This window comes from Garra rufa, chromosome 8, assembly GCF_049309525.1.
Source record: "Garra rufa chromosome 8, GarRuf1.0, whole genome shotgun sequence".
Lineage (NCBI taxonomy): Eukaryota > Metazoa > Chordata > Actinopteri > Cypriniformes > Cyprinidae > Garra > Garra rufa.
This window is the reverse complement of record NC_133368.1, coordinates 29,483,060-29,502,744: the sequence shown is the minus strand read 5'-3', so window position 1 is coordinate 29,502,744 and position 19,685 is coordinate 29,483,060. Positions and strand designations below refer to the sequence as shown.

Sequence of the window (19,685 nt, the reverse complement as noted above, 5' to 3'; positions counted from 1 at the left end):
AATTGAATATTAAATATTGTTAAAAAATGCATTAATTATATATATAAATTTAAATAAATACAGAGTAAATAATAAATAAATTTGACAAAAAATTTATTTAATTAAGCTAACATTAAATTAACAAATCATTAAAGCAATAGTTCAAGTCAATTTACGTTAAGTCGAGCTTTATTGTCATTCCTCTGTGTGGACATAAAGTCTCGCAGGACCACGGTGCTACATAAATAAACAAATATGACCATACAACAGTAGAAATAAGAATATGAATAATTAAAAAAAAACCTATACATAACTTCTAGAATAAAATTTTCCTGATAATTTTCTCACCCCCATATCATCCAAGATGATGAGGCTGAAGGTCCAAATTGCAGTTTCAAAGGGCTCTGCAGGATCCCAGCCGAGGAGAACACAGATGAACAATTAACCAAGCGTTATCTTTCCAATGTCATTATGTAATGCATGAGGTCGAGCTAGTGCAAGTTGAGCATTTGTGGTTAAAAAGTATATAATTTTTTTTTTAAAGAAAATGTTGGTTTGTTTCGCTAGATAAGATCCTTATTGCTCGTCTAGGATCGTGTAGAGCCCTTTGAAGCTGCATTGAAACTGCAATTTGGACCTTCAACCCATTGATCCCCATTGAAGTCCACTATATGGAGAAAAATCCTGAAATAGTTTACTCAAAAACCTTAATTTCTTTTCATCTTGGATGACATGGGGGTGAGTAAATTATCAGAAATTTTCTATTCTGGAAGTGAGCAAATCCTTTAAAAAATTATACATTAACGTATAATCATTCAAATAATAAATATTCCACTAATTTTGACATACTGGATACTCGAAATCTCTCGTGTGTAGCATACAGGTGTGGTTTGCAGGTGACATCTAATGAAAGAGCTGCAGTGGAAATGAGAGAGAGCGATTTTGAATGAAAGAAGCGCATTAAAGAACATGCAAGGAGGTTCTGAGAGATGGAGACAGAATTCTGAGATGGTGGAAGAATATTTAATGCTTTTAGAACGTTTCAGGAGGGAATCGCTCCTCGCTGAGCACTTCCTGCAGAAATCTTATTGGACACGCACAGATACAGGCACACACACATGCATGCAGACTTAAACACATGCAGTTTTCACATGCAGAAGTATATAGCAGGTAAGAGGATATTGTTGGTGTAATACTAGTTATTTCCAGCATTTGTTGACGCTGCTGCGTAATATGTGATATGTATGATGTATATGGCCATTACTTTGCTATAAACATGCTTATTATGAGAGATGAGCTATCGAAATCATTTTTCATGCTCCCTGCCATAGACGCGGAACAGATGATGATGTGAGAGGATGGGATGATGGGATGATGAGTGAAGGATAGAGAGAGACAGATAGAGTGTGCTGTGTGTGAACCCATCACATCCAAACATTATTAATGACAACAGGGGCACTCACACACACCTATGTGTGTGCGCACACAAGCGCAACTCAAATATCGCAGACAAACAAAGAAAGAATCGGGGGGGGAAACGAGACAGAAAGAGACTGGGCTGACTCACATTCAACATGGAAACTCACGTTCAAAAGGTGACCTTTCTTCCTGTGTCTCTATGCAGTCGCCAGCCAAGATGAACGGATAAAGAGGAACAATGCAGGAAAGACTTGACCATCTATCTGTATTATATATATTGAATTGGACTGATGAGAGCTCATCTTAACCTTCATGTTCTGTATGGGCTCTTAGAGCCCTCAAGGGCTTGAAAATATACCAATAAACATTGAAATATCTGGTTGAAACTCCATTGCTTGTTCTAATCTTACGAGATCTGATTATAAACAAAATTTCAGCTTGATAACATGCATCAGTCCTTTATGAAAAATTGCTTCATTACTTTTGTTTGGAGTCTCAGAAAACCCAGATACAAAGCATTAATAAATGCAATGCATTTTTAAATGCTAACTTTTTTGTTTGCACTCCTGTCAGTTGTTTATTTTAATTTCTTTTATTGTATTTTTCAAAAATAAATGTGGCTAAAAAGCTTCAGTATCTCTACCTACTGGGTTGTTATTAGCTCAGATGAACTTATTGTTATTTTTGTATTCTTATTTTTAATTTATGTGAGTCATCGGGCTTCTGAGTCATAAAAACAACAAAAAAGTAAAGTCAATCTCAAATCAACATAAGGGTTAACCAAACAGAATCTAACTTAATTGAAATGTATTCACTGTGTGTCTTTGCTTTACTTCCTCACAGATGGCACAAAACACACACACACACACACACACACACAGACAGAAACACACACGCACATTAACGTAGAAGTGGGGAGGATATGTGCAGAGGTATTCAGAGAACACTTCTTAATATTAATCACCCTTGCCCAAAATAATACAGTTGTTGCTAAGCAACCATTGGGAGATGAGGGCATTTCTCTAAATAAACATCTCAATTTATTATTGGGTAAGATTGGACACTGATATCCTTAAAGGAACAGTACAAAAGCAGTGGATGTGTGCAAAAGCTGTGTTTCTCCTATTGGGCTAAATAGCCTGGAACCAGAAATTAGTGGTTTACAAGTCCATTTGCAGCTATCTGGCCACAGCTGTGGATTAAGTGATGAATTAAATGATTATTTTTTATGCCATTTCTTGTTAATTCAAATCTAATCTTTGTTTAATAAACATTTGTATGTAACGTGCAGTAGGCAAATGAGGGATTGGAACAGCCAATGAGCAACAACCTAGTTATCCGCTTCACATTTTTGAGCACATACATTTTCAGCTTAATTTAAGAAAGAGAGAGAGCGCCAAAGAGGAACAACTAGACGGAGAGGTCGCTTTATCTCTATTCTGAAGTGTTCGTTCCAATCCAGAGTGCTTTGTCCCACATTTTGGGTCCACAAGGCCACGGTTTCTAATCATGCATATGACCCTGTTAGAGCCGCCACGACCTTTCGTGTGCTGCCAATTTTTTGCATGCCCTTTAAAAGGAAAGTTCACCCAAAATTCTGTGATCATTTACTCACCCTCATGTCGTTCCAGACCCGTTTGACTTTCATTCAGAGAGATTTAGCAGAATGCCTGAGCTGCATTTTCTCATGGGATTAGGACCAGGGACGACAGTTACAGTTCATTTCCAATGGGTTTTTTTATCAGTTACAGTTGAGGTCAAAAGTTTACATCCCCCTTTCAGAATCTGCAAAATGTTAATTATTTTACCAAAATAAGACCGATCATACAAAATGCATGTTATTGTTTATTTAGTACTGACCTGAATAAGATATTTAACATAAAAGATGATTACATATAGTCCACAAGAGAAAATAGTTGAATTTATAAAAACGTCTTTCAAAGTTTACATCCCCTTGATTCTTAATACTGTTGTTACCTCAATGATCCACAGCTGTGTTTTTTTTTGTTGTTGTTGTTTAGTGATAGTTGTTCATGAGTCCTGAACAGGTAAACTGCCCGCTGCTCTACAGAAAAATCCTTCAGGTCCAACAAATTTGGCTTTTCATTATTTTTGTGTATTTGAACCCTTTCCAACAATGACTGTATGATTTTGAGATCCATCTTTTTACACTGAAGACAACTGAGGGACTCATATGCAACTATTACAGAAGGTTCAAACGCTCACTGATGCTTCAGAAGGAAAAACAATGCATTAAGAACTTGAAGATCAGGAAAAATTTTACTTATTTTGTCTTCTGGGGAATATGTAAGTATCTTTTGTAGCCTCTGAAGGGCAGTACTAAATGACAAAAAAAAAAAAAAGATATTTAAGCACACATCTTCATTCTGTTCAAAAGTTTTCACCCCCAGCTCTTAATGCATCGTTTTTCCTTCTGGAGCATCAGTAAACGTTTTGGCCTTCTGTAATAGTTGCATATGAGTCCCTCAGTTGTCCTCAGTGTGAAAAGATGGATCTCAAAATCCTACATTCAATGTTGGAAAGGGTTCAAATTCACAAAAATGCTGGAAAACCAAAACATTTGTGGGACCTGAAGGATTTTTCTGAAGAATTGCAGGCAGTTTAACTGTTCAGGACAAACAAAGGACTCATGAACAACCATTACTAAACAAAAAAAACAGGTGTAGATCATTCAGGTAACAACACAGTATTAAGAATCATGGGGAGGTAAACTTTTGAAAATTTGTATAAATTCAACTATTATTTTCTCTTGTAGACAATATGTAAACATCTTTTATGTGAAATATCTTATTCAGGTCAGTACCAAATAAACAATAACATGCATTTTGTATTATCCCTCTTATTATGGTAAAATAATTAACAGTTTGCTGATTCTGAAAGGGGATGTAAATTTTTTACTCAACTGAATTTGTTTTCTGTTAGTAGTAAGTAATATTTAGTTTGGCCAGAGTTTCAGGTTCAAAGCAGACATTATTTCTAAGTTTGATGTTCTCGGCCAGAGTAACAGAAAAATGGACACAGATAGTCAAAAGTCTTTCATGTAGATGTGGAGATAAATGGCATATGTAACCAATTACCTGTTCTTGCATAGAGACACAACAAATAAAGTATCATTTCACTCTCTACTTGAATCCGTCTTTGTAGCGCTCTTTGATGCTTAACCCTTGACTGTGTATCCCCTGCATCTCTCTAAATTGTTTGATCTCTGTCCTTTCTGTCCTTCACTTTAGTTAGAAGAAATCCTTTCATCTGACATTCCACAACACCCATCCTTCCTTCTGCTGAGTTTTAGTTTCAGGCGTAGCTTAAACCATACATAAACCACCTGTCAGTCTGTTAACAGACTCATACTCACCTGCATTCAGAGAAGAAGAGTATTAAACACACACACACACACACACACACTCACACGTGTCAAACACACAGCGTTTCACAGTCAATCATCTAGAAACTGTTGGGAGTTACATATACTTGAACAAACTGCCATTTTTATTTATTTTCCTAGCCTGAGCTCGAAAGAATAATCAGATCAAATCAGATTTGCAGTCCAAAAACACCTCATTTGTGTCTGTCCTGGCAGTCTGTCAGATATCCAGAGTTTATTATCTTTCCTTTGGGGATTTGAACACACAGTCCTCATTGCTGGCGCTTAGAAGCTAAAGGAAACTGAAGAGAGTCCTATTAAATTCAAATATAAAAAGATACCTTTAAAGAAATAGTCAACTATTCACCCTCACCCTCATGTCATTGCAAACCTGAATCTTTTTAATACATGGATCACAATACATATATACCAGTGGCATTAAGCATTTACATTGATTCCAAAATAATAACTCTATGCAGCTACAATTTAAAAATATATATTTAATTTAAACAATTATATATTATTTTTATGAACTGTTCAGCTATTCCTTTTCATAATAAACTTATTTTCAGATGATCAGAGATCGGTAAACACTGGTCACAGATACAGAGATCTATCTTTTCAATTTCAACAAGCTGATTGCTCACAAAAAAAACACAGATCATGTTTTTCAGGCCATTTGAAGTTTGATTCTGACTTGACAAATTGGTGATATCTAAGTGTTGAAGTTGTTTACTTACTTTTTTCTAATTAGTCTTCACATTAACGCCATTATATTGTTCATTCAGACTAATTATAGCCAATAGAGATATAACGGTATTATCAATGTCATGGTATCGCGATAGCAGAACTGTTAATATCATTGTGGTCATATGACAATATGAAACAATAGGTTTTCCGGGCAAAAAAATTTATTTATTTTTTATATATATTTAAACTTTCTAGTCTAACATGAAATGTCTTTAAAATTGTGTTCCCTTTTGAAAGCTACAGTCGATGCTGCGCTGCTAAGCGCATTGGGAACGTCTTTAGAAGTGACCAGCTGTGAATATTGTATGTAAAACGTCAATATAATTGACTAAACGGCATTATAGCCTCGATTGGTGACGTCACCGGAGCGCACGCGCACGAGGCTATAAATAGATGAGCCACAGGTGCATCGTCAGGTCTTTTGTCTTCAGAGATCACTCTGTGTGTTGTGTGCGTCGGAAAACTCTCTCTCTTACTCATCCTTGATTTTGTTAGGAGTTAGTTTTACTAAGCAGAACGCAGAAACGTCACTCTTTTTCTCACTTTTCTCTCTTCTTATTTTAAGAGTTTAAAAAGAAGGAAAAGAGCATCATGAGTCAACAAGCAGGTAAGCGTTGTGTTCCTCCATGCTCGCGTCCCATGACCGAGATGGATACACACGATTATTGCTTTGTTTGTTTGGGGGAACAGCACGCGGTCATGGCGATAGAGAAGGGCGGGTGTGAGCATTGCGACCTGTTAACTGTCAAGATGCTTCGCACTCGTCTTAATTATTTCCACTCCGCACCTGCATTGCAATCGTGGGGCTCTCGCATGGATTTGCTTGACGAGCAAGAGACGGGTTCGTCCTTTTCGCTTGCTGCGTCACCAAATCCTGACATTCCTTCTCGTGATCTCGAAGCGCGCTTCGGTGCTTCTTCGGTTCACGGAGGGGATGACATATCTCTTGGTTCATCAGATCGCGAGCCGCCAGCCTCTGAGCGTTCTTCTCGCGATAGAAAATCTGTTGAGGAATTGCTGGAGGTGATCACTCGCGCTGTGGACAGGTTGCAGCTTGACTGGCCAGATGAACAAGAGACCCCCAAACGTAGCAAGCTTGAGGATAGGTTTCTGTCCGGTGGCAGAGGGGAGAAGAAACAAAAACCTCTCCCCTTTTTCGAGGACCTCCATGACGAGCTGTCCAAGTCATGGAGTAAACCATATACCTCTCGTGTCTTTGTGCCATCGACGTCGACATTCTCGGCTATCGTGGGTGCGAAGTCACGAGGATATATGGAGATGCCTCGGGTCGAAGAGACGCTCGCGAGCTATCTCTCACCCGAATCAGTATCGTCTTTAAAGAAACCTACCCTCCCCACTAAACCGTGTAGAACAACTTCGGCTTCGGTGGGAAAAGCTTATCAGGCTGCAGGTCAGGCTGGTGCTGCGCTGCACACAATGGCTGTGTTACAGGCATACCAGGCTGATCTGTTGAAGGATTTGAGTGCGGGCAGTACAATCGACGATGAAGCTTTCACTGAGCTTCGTCGAGCCACAGATTTGTCTCTCCGTGCGACCAAGCAAACGGCTCGTGCCATCGGCCGATCTATGAGCGCTTTAGTCAGCACGGAGAGACATCTATGGTTGAATCTGACAGGAATAAAAGAAAAGGATCGCGTGTTCCTGTTAGATGCCCCCGTTTCTCCCTCTGGACTATTTGGAGACTCGGTTAACACCGTTGTCGAAAGATATAAAGAGGTAAAGAAACACGAGGAAGCGTTTGTTCAGTTTCTTCCTCGCCGCACTCAAGGGGAGGGGCCGTCTGCCACCCAGCCCCGTCCCGGTCCTTCAACATCCAGGGAGGTCAAAAAGCAGAGCGTGGCTCAGCGTGCTCCCCCTCGTAAAGATTGGGGACAGGCTCGCCGCGCTCAACAACCTCCTAAGCCAGATCTCAGGACTATTATCAACAAAAAGAGAAAGTCCTGATGGTCTGGCGCCCAATCTAGTGGGGGTAGCCCCCCGCGGGATGGGGCGCGTTCAACATTTAAAACTCGCCTCTCCCCGATACCCTCACGAAACCTCTCCATCCCCGCCACTTCTCGTGCCTCGGGGGGCAGCGGTTTCCAGAGAAATGTTAGATGTTCCGTCGTTTTCGGCTGTCATTCCGGACGCGGGACATCTAACATCCCCTCAAAAGGAAGTAGTAAAATTAATACCACTCTCAGAGAGTCTGGCAGCGTGGAAACTTCTGCCAGGCATCTCAGAGTGGGTATTAAGCACAGTACAGATAGGATACAGAATCCAGTTCAGTCGTCGTCCTCCGCGTTTCAACGGCGTGGTTTACACTTCCGTGAAACCGGAGCTGATGCACGTACTGTCACAAGAGCTGAAAACTCTTCTGAGCAAGGAGGCCATAGAACATGTTCCTCTTCCAGAAAGAGAGTCAGGCTATTACAGCAGATACTTCCTGGTTCCCAAGAAGGATGGGGGGTTGCGTCCAATCTTAGATCTTCGAGGCTTAAACCGTTCAGTCAAAGCACTCAAGTTCAAGATGTTAACTGTCAAGATGGTCGTGACGCAGATTCAACATTACGATTGGTTCGTCACGATCGATCTAAAAGACGCATATTTTCACATACAAATATTGCCACAACACAGGAAATTCCTGAGGTTCGCTTTAGGGGGCGAAGCGTACCAGTTTCGGGTTCTTCCATTCGGCCTAGCTTTGTCACCCCGCACATACACAAAATGCATGGATGCAGCACTGGCTCCATTACGACTCCAGGGCATTCGCATTTTGAACTACATCGACGACTGGTTAATACTGGCACAATCGCGAGAGTTGGCGCTTCAACACAGAAACATCGTGTTGGCTCATTTAGTTTCTCTAGGGTTGAGACTCAACACCAACAAAAGTGTTCTTTCTCCTGCCCAGAGAACGACTTATCTCGGTATCGTTTGGGATTCGATCACGATGCGGGCACAGCTGTCTCCCGCTCGAATCGAGACCATTCGGCAGACAATGAGCAAAGTCAAGCTAGGTCAAAACCGTACTGTTCTTCAGTACCAAAAAATGTTAGGCTTCATGGCTTCAGCATCCACGGTGATTCCTTTGGGGCTGTTGCACATGAGACCGTTTCAGTTGTGGCTAAAAGCCAGAGGATTTCATCCAAGAGCCAATCCTCAAAGGCAAATAAAAGTGACGCGCCGCGGGCTTCGTACACTAACTCTGTGGTTCAGACCCCGGTTCCTTACCTTGGGTCCCACTCTAGGGGCGCCCTGTCGTCGCAAACTGCTAACGACGGACGCCTCCCTGACGGGCTGGGGAGCGGTCTTACATGGTCGTCCAGCTCAAGGGGAATGGGAGGGTCATCAGCTCGATTGGCACATCAATTGCCTCGAGTTGATGGCTGTATTTCTGGCTCTGAAATACTTTCTCCATCAGTTGAGGGGCTGTCATGTCTTAGTGCGGGTGGACAATACAGCAGCAGTCTCTTATATAAATCACCAGGGAGGTCTGCGCTCACGCAATCTGAACAGATTAGCGAGGCAGATTTTTCTCTGGGCCCAAGGAAAGTTCCTGTCACTCAAGGCAGTTTACATTCCAGGGCACTTGAATGTGGGAGCAGACTTACTGTCCAGACAGACATTACCGATGGGCGAGTGGAAACTCCACCCGGAAGTAGTGAATCTGATATGGACCAGATTTTATCAGGCGGAAGTGGACCTCTTCGCCTCTATACAGACAGCGCAATGTCCCCTTTACTTCTCTCTGAGTCACCCAGCTCCGTTGGGTCTGGATGCGATGGCGCACTCATGGCCCAATATGCGCCTGTATGCGTTTCCTCCAGTCTCTCTGCTCCCGGGGGTTCTAGCCAGAGTTCGCCAGCAAGGTTCTTGCCTCTTATTGATAGCGCCGCGTTGGCCGAACAGAGTATGGTTCTCGGAGATAATATCTCTCCTCGACGGCTCGCCTTGGGCGATTCCGGAGAGGAGGGACCTTCTATCGCAGGCGGGGGGAACGATATTCCATCCCAGGCCCAACCTGTGGAATCTTCATGTTTGGCCCCTGAGGGGAACCAACTGAGGGACACGGGGCTTTCACCTGCCGTTATTGAGACCATCCTAAGTGCTAGGGCTCCCTCCACTAGGAGGATTTATGCCGTTAAATGGGGTATTTTTGAAAGGTGGTGTGCTGCACACAATGTAGATCCAGTTAACTGCCAGATTGCTTCAGTGTTGGACTTCATGCAAGAGAAATTATCATCAGGCATTTGCCCCGCTACTCTTAGGGTATATGTGGCCGCTCTTTCGGCTTGCCACGCCCTAATTGATGGGGAACCGCTTGGGAGGCACCCTCTGCTCTCCCGCTTCCTTCGTGGGGCCAGGAGACTGAGGCCTCCAGTCAAAACCAAGATCCCTTCTTGGGACTTAGCAATAGTCCTTGAGGGTCTGGTTGAAACCCCGTTTGAACCTTTAGAATCAGCGTCTGACAAACTTCTGACTCTTAAAATGGTTTTTCTTATGGCAATAACTTCCTTAAAAAGAATTGGGGATATGCAGGCTCTGTCTATCGCGCCATCCTGCTTAGACTTTGCCCCAGGATTGGTGAAAGTGATTTTGCATCCTCATCCTGATTATCTGCCCAAGGTGCCATTCTCGGCTGTACATCCGGTCATTTTAGAAGCCTTCTGTCCTCCACCGTTCACAACGCCGGAGCAGGAGAATTCTCATAGACTGTGTCCAGTCCGCGCTCTTCAGGCTTACATCCACCGCACTAGCCAGTGGCGTAAGTCGGAGCAACTCTTCGTCTGTTATGGCCCCCATAACAGAGGAGCAGCTGCCACCAAGCAGACCATCTCTCATTGGGTCAGGGATGCTATAGCTCTTGCCTATGAGGCGCGCGGTCAAGCTTCGCCTATAGGCCTTAGGGCTCACTCCACCAGGGGGGTCGCCTCGTCCAATGCGTTGGCAAGGGGTGCTCCCCTACAACAAGTTTGTGATGCGGCAGGCTGGTCCTCTCCGCACACATTCATAAGATTTTATAGCTTGGATGTTCATGCCACTCCGGGCTCTCGCGTCCTTGAGTCGACATCACAAGCTAATGTCTAGGTCTTCCTGCGTTCTTGTGAAACACACCTGCACAACCGTAGGAGTCCAGACATATTCAAGCACGGCGGCGTGGGTATTCTCGTTCCCAATGCGCTTAGCAGCGCAGCATCGACTGTAGCTTTCAAAAGGGAACAATCTCAGGTTACTTGACTGTAACCTTGTTCCCTGAGAAAGCGGAACGAGATGCTGCGCTACTTTGCCGTGCTGAAGATGTCCCAGGACTGCTCTTCAGACAAAATATCCTGACGATGCACCTGTGGCTCATCTATTTATAGCCTCGTGCGCGTGCGCTCCGGTGACGTCACCAATCGAGGCTATAATGCCGTTTAGTCAATTATATTGACGTTTTACATACAATATTCACAGCTGGTCACTTCTAAAGACGTTCCCAATGCGCTTAGCAGCGCAGCATCTCGTTCCGCTTTCTCAGGGAACAAGGTTACAGTCAAGTAACCTGAGATTGTTTTGGGCCATTATGCTTTGGCACAGTATCTGTCAAACAAATGAAAAAAGAAAGCAAAAAGATGCATAATTCCTTCTTTTTTCGCTCAAAACTGAAACGCACACTTCATTCAGACTATCAGCTTGTGATCCGGTGTTTTCCATGCTTCAGAACGGTTCAGTTCACAGTGAATGTAGCGAACTTGTTTATTGCATGTGCTGTTAGTTTAGCGCGCGTTTGGGAACACAACTTCCAGAGTTTTCCGTCAAAATAAAAGCTCTACTGCCGTTTCTGTCAAAATAAAAGCTTAAAAGTGCAGGATGAATTGCAGTATGACAGCTAGCGGTTTAAATGGGTAATGTTACTGCAGTCCGAATTCAGAATAACTCTTTCAAGTGTAGAAAGAAGTATTGTAATTTCCCTACTGTAGTGTAAAGCAGATATAATATTTCATTTATTTTACAGTGCAATTGTTTTACAATATATAGCTATTACTGTCATAGGAATAACAATAATATAAAATTGTTGTCATTTCTATTATTATATTCTAATTTGTTTGGCTTCCTAAAACACTGTACATACAAATAAAAAGAGGGTTGAGTCTCCTTTAAAGGTCAGGTACAAGTCAATTTACTGACTTTTTTTCTGACTTAAGTTTTCTTAGTTAAGAACATGGGTTGGAGCTCTTAATTATTAACTCAAAGTTCATTAGATAGAATAATTTAACTTTAAAATGTACAAAATTTAAATTTTTTTCCAAGTCTTCATTTGACTTTTTTTTAAATATCGCAATAAAAATCATATTGTGTACTTCATATCGAGATTTTTTTATATTGTTACATCCCTAATAGCAGATCATAATCAGTCATATCCAATCATATCACCTCCTCTCACATGACTTTCCCCCATTCATTCTCAATTACCCCCCACCGAACTCACCACATGCTTTAAGGTGTCTACTAAAACTCAATGGGCTCAGGGGAGGCTAGAGAAATGCGGACTCCCGCTGTAACTTTACCTGCTTGGTGTCGGTATACACATGCATATTTTGGTATACATATACATTTATACACTACCAATCAAAAGTTTGGGGTCAATATTTTTTTTTTTTTTAAGAAATTATTACTTTCATTCAGCAAGGATGCATCAAATTTATCAAAAGTGGCAGTAAAGACATTTATAATGTTACAAAAGATTTCTGTTTAAAACTATGCGATTTTTAACTATCCCATCAAAGAATCCTGAAATGCAAAAAAAATTTATCACAGTTTAAGTAGTACAACCGCAGCAACACCAAATTATAATTAATAATTATAATTATTTCTGAAGGATCATGTGACACTAAAGACTGTAATAATGACTGCTAAAAATTTAGCTTTGTCATTACAGGAATAAATTACATAAATATATTAAAACAGAAAAGAGCTATTTTAAATTGTAACAATATTTCATAATATTACTGTTTTGATCAAATAAGACTTTTTTTTTAAAAAAACATTAAAAAATATTACAGACCCCAAATGTTTGAACTGTATATAAATATACATATAAATATAACTGTATAATATATGCATTTTATGTGTTGCTTGCCATTTTTCTGTCAGAATACACAGCTATTTTTGCTAAGCAGGCAAACCAGGGAAACTGCATTGGTTCTCACAATTGAATGAACTGAATTGACTCTCCTATTGACTCTACAGTCCATCCTAATGTAATTTAATCTCCAAAACTGCCCACTGCAGTTAATCAGCCTTGTACTATAGTCACGTACCAACAGGAAGTCACGTGATGCGTGCGATTTCCACACATGATCTCCCAGGGGTCTGACGGAGTTTGATCCCGCTGTCAGCGGAAGAAAGCTGTACTGAGAGCGAGAGAATGCTGAAAGAGAAGAATAGAAGCAGTGGGTTGAATACGTAAGGGCCTGCTGACGCGCTGATATATCTGGATTTGGATTTATTTTGGAGATTGAAACAGATCCTCTGGAGAAATGCCGCCTGTGTGAGGGGGAGGGGACACATATGTGTCAGTATGTGTGTGTGTGTGTGTGTGTGTGTGTGTGTGTGCTTTTGTAGAGACCGTTTTAATACCTCTAGAATAGTTTGCTCTGAAATCGAATGTGTGTGTGTAAGTCTGTGTTTTATAATAGAAAACTTTCTCTTTGTTCACGAATCTCCCTTTACAATTCAAATGTGCTCAGAGCTCTAAAAAACGGATTAAACTGTACTAATTGTCTTTTCTCTCTCATTTGCACACTCTTTCAGTGTCAGACACGCACGCCGTAACGTCGGTGAGAGAGGTGCTGAGGCAGGGTCTCTATTATGACATCAGAAAGAAAGGATGAGGGGAGGACAGGGAGTATGAAAGGATCTGCGGAGGAGTACCTGTTCACAAAGCCCTATTCTATACAGATAATTAAAGTCTTACACGTCCCCGTTGGGTTGCACTGCTGAGGAACAAATCAGGTGAAGAATTGGAGGAGGGGAGAAAAAAAAGATGGATACAAAGAAATATGTGCATTCAGTCTGCTGAAGCACAGCGCTGGGAGATTCTTTCTTTAAGTGAAGTGAATTCTGAGTGAAGGTCATAATGTTAACATAGGTCTCTATTCGTTCATTCATGGCTGTGTGTTGCCTTCAGACCTGCATGTTTGTATGTATGTGTGTGTGTGTGTGTGTGTGTGTGTGTGTGTGTGTGTGTGTGCGTGTTTTTACAGGAATGCTTGGTCAGTGTTTCGGCTCTGTTGGTAAATGGAGCGAAACACCGCAAGCAAACAGCTCAGTACTTGTCTTTCATTCAAACGCATTGAAAAACACACTTAAAACAGCAAAATGGCCCTGAATAGAGCTTAGAGCTCTCTCTGGTGGCAGACTTTATTAAACATCAGTTTTTTCTTCCTTCCTTCTTAAATGATGTATTGAAATTGCTAAATTATTTCATATCTGTACTGCGTTATCCTCTGATTAGGAGGCAGACGAGATTGTGATGATAACAGAGGAGACAACAACTAGATTTGCATTTTCTGAAGGAAATGTCAGTGCTTTCAAGGCAGCAAATGAACAGTGTTAGATTTTTTGGTTAAGCTTGGGTTATGTGTTAAGAAATGACGCATCAGAATGTCCTCAATCAGGACACATCTGATTTTCTGCCAGATATGCATAAAAATAAACATGCAATGCAACACTGTTTTGATTATACAGGCACGACAGGAGAAACTAATCAGAATTCTGTATGCAAATAGATGTAAGAAAGAAAAATGTTCAGAATGTTATGATGACACTGTCACAGTTACATTTTAAATTCTGAACATTCTGACAACATTCTTAGATTTCTTAAAAAGTAAACAGGCTGAAATCATAAACATCTTAAATAAATGTTTTTCATCTTCTATTAATCAAAGAATCCTGTAAAAAAATGTTTATCACAGTTTTCACAATAATACTGTCAGAATTGATAATAATAAAAGTTTTTGAATGTCAAATCAGCATATTAGAATGATTTCTGAAGGATCATGTGACGCTGAAGACTGAGTAATGGCTGCTGAAATTTAAAAAATTTCAATAAAAAATTTGATTTAAAAAATATTACTGACCCCAAACCTTCGAACGGTAGTGTATATAACTATAACAGTTTGGTCGAAATGATTGCAAGGTTTTATTAACGAAAAGAAGAAAAAGAACAACAAATACAATGTTTGAGAAATTTCAAAGGAACATCTGTACTGCCTTGCAAGCACTGTATTATCGAGAAGAAAAAGTTTGTCCAGACAAACTTTGGAAGATGGTTTGACAAAGATTTTAAAATAATTGCTGTAAAAAAGTCTTGAAATTTGAAGGTTATACAACCTTAAGCATTTATAATGTGTTAAGGGTTTGGGATTCAGAAAGTTTCGCTAGAAGTCTGTCCTATTTTTCAGCGTTGTCTATAAAAAACATAACTTTGATCAGTTAGAACAGATCAGACAGATACTGATTTGAATGACAGAATGACAGATTTGAGTCCTTAAAAAACTCTGGTTTGTACAATAATAGTGTGTTGGTTTTGCTAGTTGGTTTCTGTGTGTTCGTTAGGGTTTTCTAATGTGTACATACAGATCTGCTGCTAATCCAGGATCTTGTCATCTCAAGACTGGACTACTGCAATGCTGTATTGGCCAGGCGTCAAAGTAGCTCAATTAAAGCTAGCACAATTTGAGAACGGCAGTGTATTTGGTCTTTAACCGACCGGTGACGGCCCACGTTTCACCCCTCTCAGTCTTGCTCCGCTGACATCCTAATCAAATACAAATTCAAATCTTGTTTTTTTTCTACTTCTGCAGTCACACTTGTGCTCTAGATTTTGTTTACTCTTGAAACCCAGTATTGCGGCGCTGCTAATGTTGCTGGCTCCTGTATGATAAATAGCTTGTGTTTTGCCTTATTTGAAAGTCGCTTTGGATAAAAGCGTCTGCTAAATGATTAAATGTAAATGTAATTGGTTTAAAGGTCTCAAACTGTGAATGTCTGAACATTAACATTCCATGAATGCAATCTGTGTTTATTATTATGTCAACAATACATCAAACACAGTATCAGTTAAATTTCTGTGACTTAATGGTGCTGTTTTACAGACTCATGGTCTCAGTATCTCTTTGATCAGATGCTCCACATGTACTTCACGTCCTGGTGAGAGACAGACGCTATTTCTGGTTTGTTTGGGGGCCCGGAGCAAGATCTTCCCTGGTGCTGGGCCTTATTCGTTGGTAGTCTAAAGACATGCCTAATTAACGTCAAACAACTGACAAACATCACAACATTAAGGCAGAAATACCACTCAACCGCAACTAAAGAAAGAAAGAAGCAGCACTTCAAACCACTGCGGATAAACATGTTCATGCACTGAAATAAACACACAGTGTAAGAGATTGTAGTTCTCAGTTTTGCATTTGTATTTTTAATGCAATTTCTCATTGGTGCTTTATTTTTTTTTTACAAAAAATAGCTTGAGATCAAACAATAATTGCCCAGTCCCTTTAGGTTTGCAGACCCCCTGCTGAAGACCATTGCTTTAGAAGTATAGATTTCACTGATCTAGATGCTTTGAAAGTGTTTAAAAGTAATCTTTAAAAAGATAGTTCACCCTAAAATAAAAATTCTATCATTAATTACTCCCCCTAGTGTTATTCCAAACCTTCGTTCATCTTCGGAACACAAATTAAGATATTTTTGATGCAATCTGAGAGCTTTCTGACCCTGCATAGACAGCTTTATAACATTATGGTTGAACCACTTATGTCTAATGAACTATTTTAACAAAGTCCTTACTGCCTTTCTGGCGCTTGAATGTGGTATGCAGGGTCAAAAAGCTCTCAGATTTCATCAAAAATATCTTAATTTGTGTTCTGAAGATGAGCAAAGGTCTTACAGGTTTGGACCAACATGAGAGTGAGTGATTAATGACCGAATTTTCATTTTTGGGTGAATTACCCCTTTAAGACATTCATTTCAAAGTAAAGGGGAAAAACTACATTTAAAATGCCATCAGGAGGAAAGGGTGGATATCAATCACTTGTACACCATATAAATACTTTAAAACAGGGCTCTTCAAACTTTTTCAGTTCAAGGATTTGCAAGGAACTAGCAATTAGGAGATATAAACTCACAATCCTGAGAAAAAAAGTCTGAATTATGGGGAAAAAATATGAATTGTGAGAAAAATAGTCGCAATTATGCAGATTCAGAATTGCCAGAGAACTACTGTTACATATTGTATTTAAGTGAGTATAGCATTTTATTACTGGCTCATAATAATATAGTTTGGTGCTTATTTGGTTCACATTTTTAACAAAAATCTTTGTGCGATCAAACAATAATTGGCATGCTGCGAGGGTTCACGGACCCCCTGTTGAAGACCCTGGCTTTAGCAGAAAAGATCTGATTTTAATGCTTTAAAAGTGTTTCAAGGAAATCTTGAAGAAATACAATTCCGAGAACTGAGAATGCATTGGATTTTATATCCTCTAAAGAGAAAAAAAGTCTTCAACTATACTGTATTGTGAAGAAAAAGCTCCCTGATTATGTTTCTGCTTTTCAAGCACACTGGTGAGTCTCATTAACCTACAAGACACCATTGTGAGCTTGTCAGCTGCCATTGATTACAGCGGGACCCCCTAGTGGCCAGTGCAGGGAAAGTATCTCTGGCCTCACGAACACAGTATGGGCCAACGTAAAGGGCAACAAGCCCTGAGCAGAGGAACTATTGGATCAAAACAGAAGGAAGTTTGGTATCAGTGTGTAATCACAAACCTCCTTTCCCCTGCAGGAAGCATGCTGAATCTGACGTGCCGAGCCTTCTTCGGGTACAGTGGGGACATCAGTCCGCTTGTTTACTGGATGAAAGGAGAGAAGTTCATCGAGGACATGGACCAGAGCCGCATTCGAGAGAGTGAAATCAAGTAAGAAGGAGCAGAGAGGCGAGAGTAAACATGTTGTGCGATACAAAACTCAAAACATCCCCCTGAGAAAATTGCCTGTGTAAGGTTATCATTCTGAAAACATGCAAACATTAGAATTGCATGCAAATTACAGTCATTTAATATTTATATTCACAGCTAACGATAGTTTAGCTGGTAAACCATTAGTCATGCTGTTCAATAACAAATGAACTAGTCAAATAGGTCAGCAAGAAAAAGGTTTGTCTAATAGTTTTCCTTCAATACAGTCTTCCTGCACCGTGGCAAAAAGCATTTTGGCCATACTTTGGAGTTCAGTAAATACCATGGTAAATAAATCATTCAAAACCATGAAGGGTTACTAATACTATGCATGTACTACACAATAGTATGAGAGATAGTCGACGATAGTATTTATTATTATTTGTAGTAACTTAGTAGTAGTATTTTATTAATGTTGAGGCTTAGTATTGGGGTGTCTTTTTACGCATTTTACAGTTCTGTGCGTTATAACCAATCACAGACGATTTTGTTGAGTTTATGAATGCAATGGCCAATCAGAGGCGTTCAGATGAATAATCGCTGAAAAACCGGAGTTTGTTTGGTGTTGCTCTCTTACGAATTCTCTCACCATAAACAACAAAGTGCAGATGTATGTGCGGTGTAAGTATAAGAGATTTATTTAGATTAGATATCTTCACTGATTGTAATAGGAGTCTTTTTATACTCGCGCTAGTCAGTCATCATGTTCTTTGATCACGTAAATGTTCTTTGCTCGTTTACTGTAGCTGCTGTTTGAATAACTGAGGAAATGTACGTTAATCATTAGAATTAGTAACTTACAATGTTTTAATGAAATAGTTATCATGTTAAATACAAATTCATTCATATTAAAAATATTGGTAACACTTCACAATACGGTGTCATTTGTTAACTTTAGTTAAAGGAGAACTCCGGTGTGATATTGACCTAAAGTGTATTGAATCATGATACCGAGTGTGAACGTACCTTGCATATTTCATCTCGGTTTGTGTCCAGCTGTCCGAAATTTGGGGTCAGTTAGCCGATGCTCACAACAGGCTGTCTATGAGAGTGAATAGGGCATCGGAAAAGCCATATAAATAAATCACTGTTTTACGCCATTTACGAGGCACAAACTAGCTCCACACTTCATCGGTAGACTTCCAAGGGCCCTGACATTTAAAACGAGACATTGAGAACTCAAAAAAAGCACCGGTAGTTTATTTACAAGAAGATTTATACAGACATCTTCCACCAGGAACAGACCGGTCGCCGCCATCTTAAATGTAGTCACGATAAGTCGAGTGTCGAGCACGAAGGAAACTACAACCTTATACGTTGATAACCTGGTAAATTTCTTGGTGCTCGACACTTGTGATTTTAATAATTCAGTAATTCAGAAATTAACATTATATAAGATTAATAAATGCTGTTGAAGTATGTTCATTCTTAGTTCATGTTAGCAAATGTAGTTCACTAATGTTAACTAATGAACCTTATTGTAGAGTGTTACCAAAGTATTTTATGACATGACATCAGTATGCTACTTGACTAAAAAGATACAATGTGTAGTTAATAGATTACACCAACATTAGGCTGCTTTTAGCCGTACTCTGGAGATGATTCTCTCTGCATGATCATATCGTGTTTTGCCATCTCACAATGGAGAATATCGCCCAACACTGGTACCATAATATATATCAAAGTTCGATGGTATTACTATCACTGTACTGCCACAATGTTGTTGTAATGGTATAAGGAAACAGTTGTTTTTAAAACTAGCTTCCACTGTGAAACCGCTTATTCAATACGGTAGATAGTGCACGGCGAAGCACACTTTAAGTGTTCACTGAGATGTCGACAGTACATTTTCAATTACTGATATCACAAGCTTGTATATGAGCCTATTTATATCTAGCAGGGGTGGTCGCTGTGATGACACACTATTATTAATTCCCCTGTCTGAAAGAGAGCTGGATCTAAGCAAGCGCTGAATACATCCTAATAACACAGCGAAATGTATTTCACACAATGAGGCGAATGCATTTGCATTTACATGCAGTTAAGGAGCAGCAATGTCAGCATCTTTTAAATGAAATTTCAGTTTCAAATGATTCAGCCAAGACAAACAAGAGAGTGAAAATCTGGTGTTATATAATTAAAACGAG

General features: G+C 40.0%; 1 protein-coding gene across 2 annotated transcripts in view; it reads left to right on the top strand.

Moving 5' to 3' along the window:
- Nucleotides 1–19,685, top strand: part of il1rapl1a (interleukin 1 receptor accessory protein-like 1a) — a 133,740-nt gene that overhangs the window by 101,292 nt on the left and 12,763 nt on the right. For both annotated transcript variants that reach the window (XM_073845600.1, XM_073845599.1), the window contains exon 7: nucleotides 17,367–17,499. In XM_073845600.1, coding sequence (XP_073701701.1) covers nucleotides 17,367–17,499 — 133 coding nt within the window. The remainder of the gene's footprint in view (nucleotides 1–17,366; nucleotides 17,500–19,685) is intronic.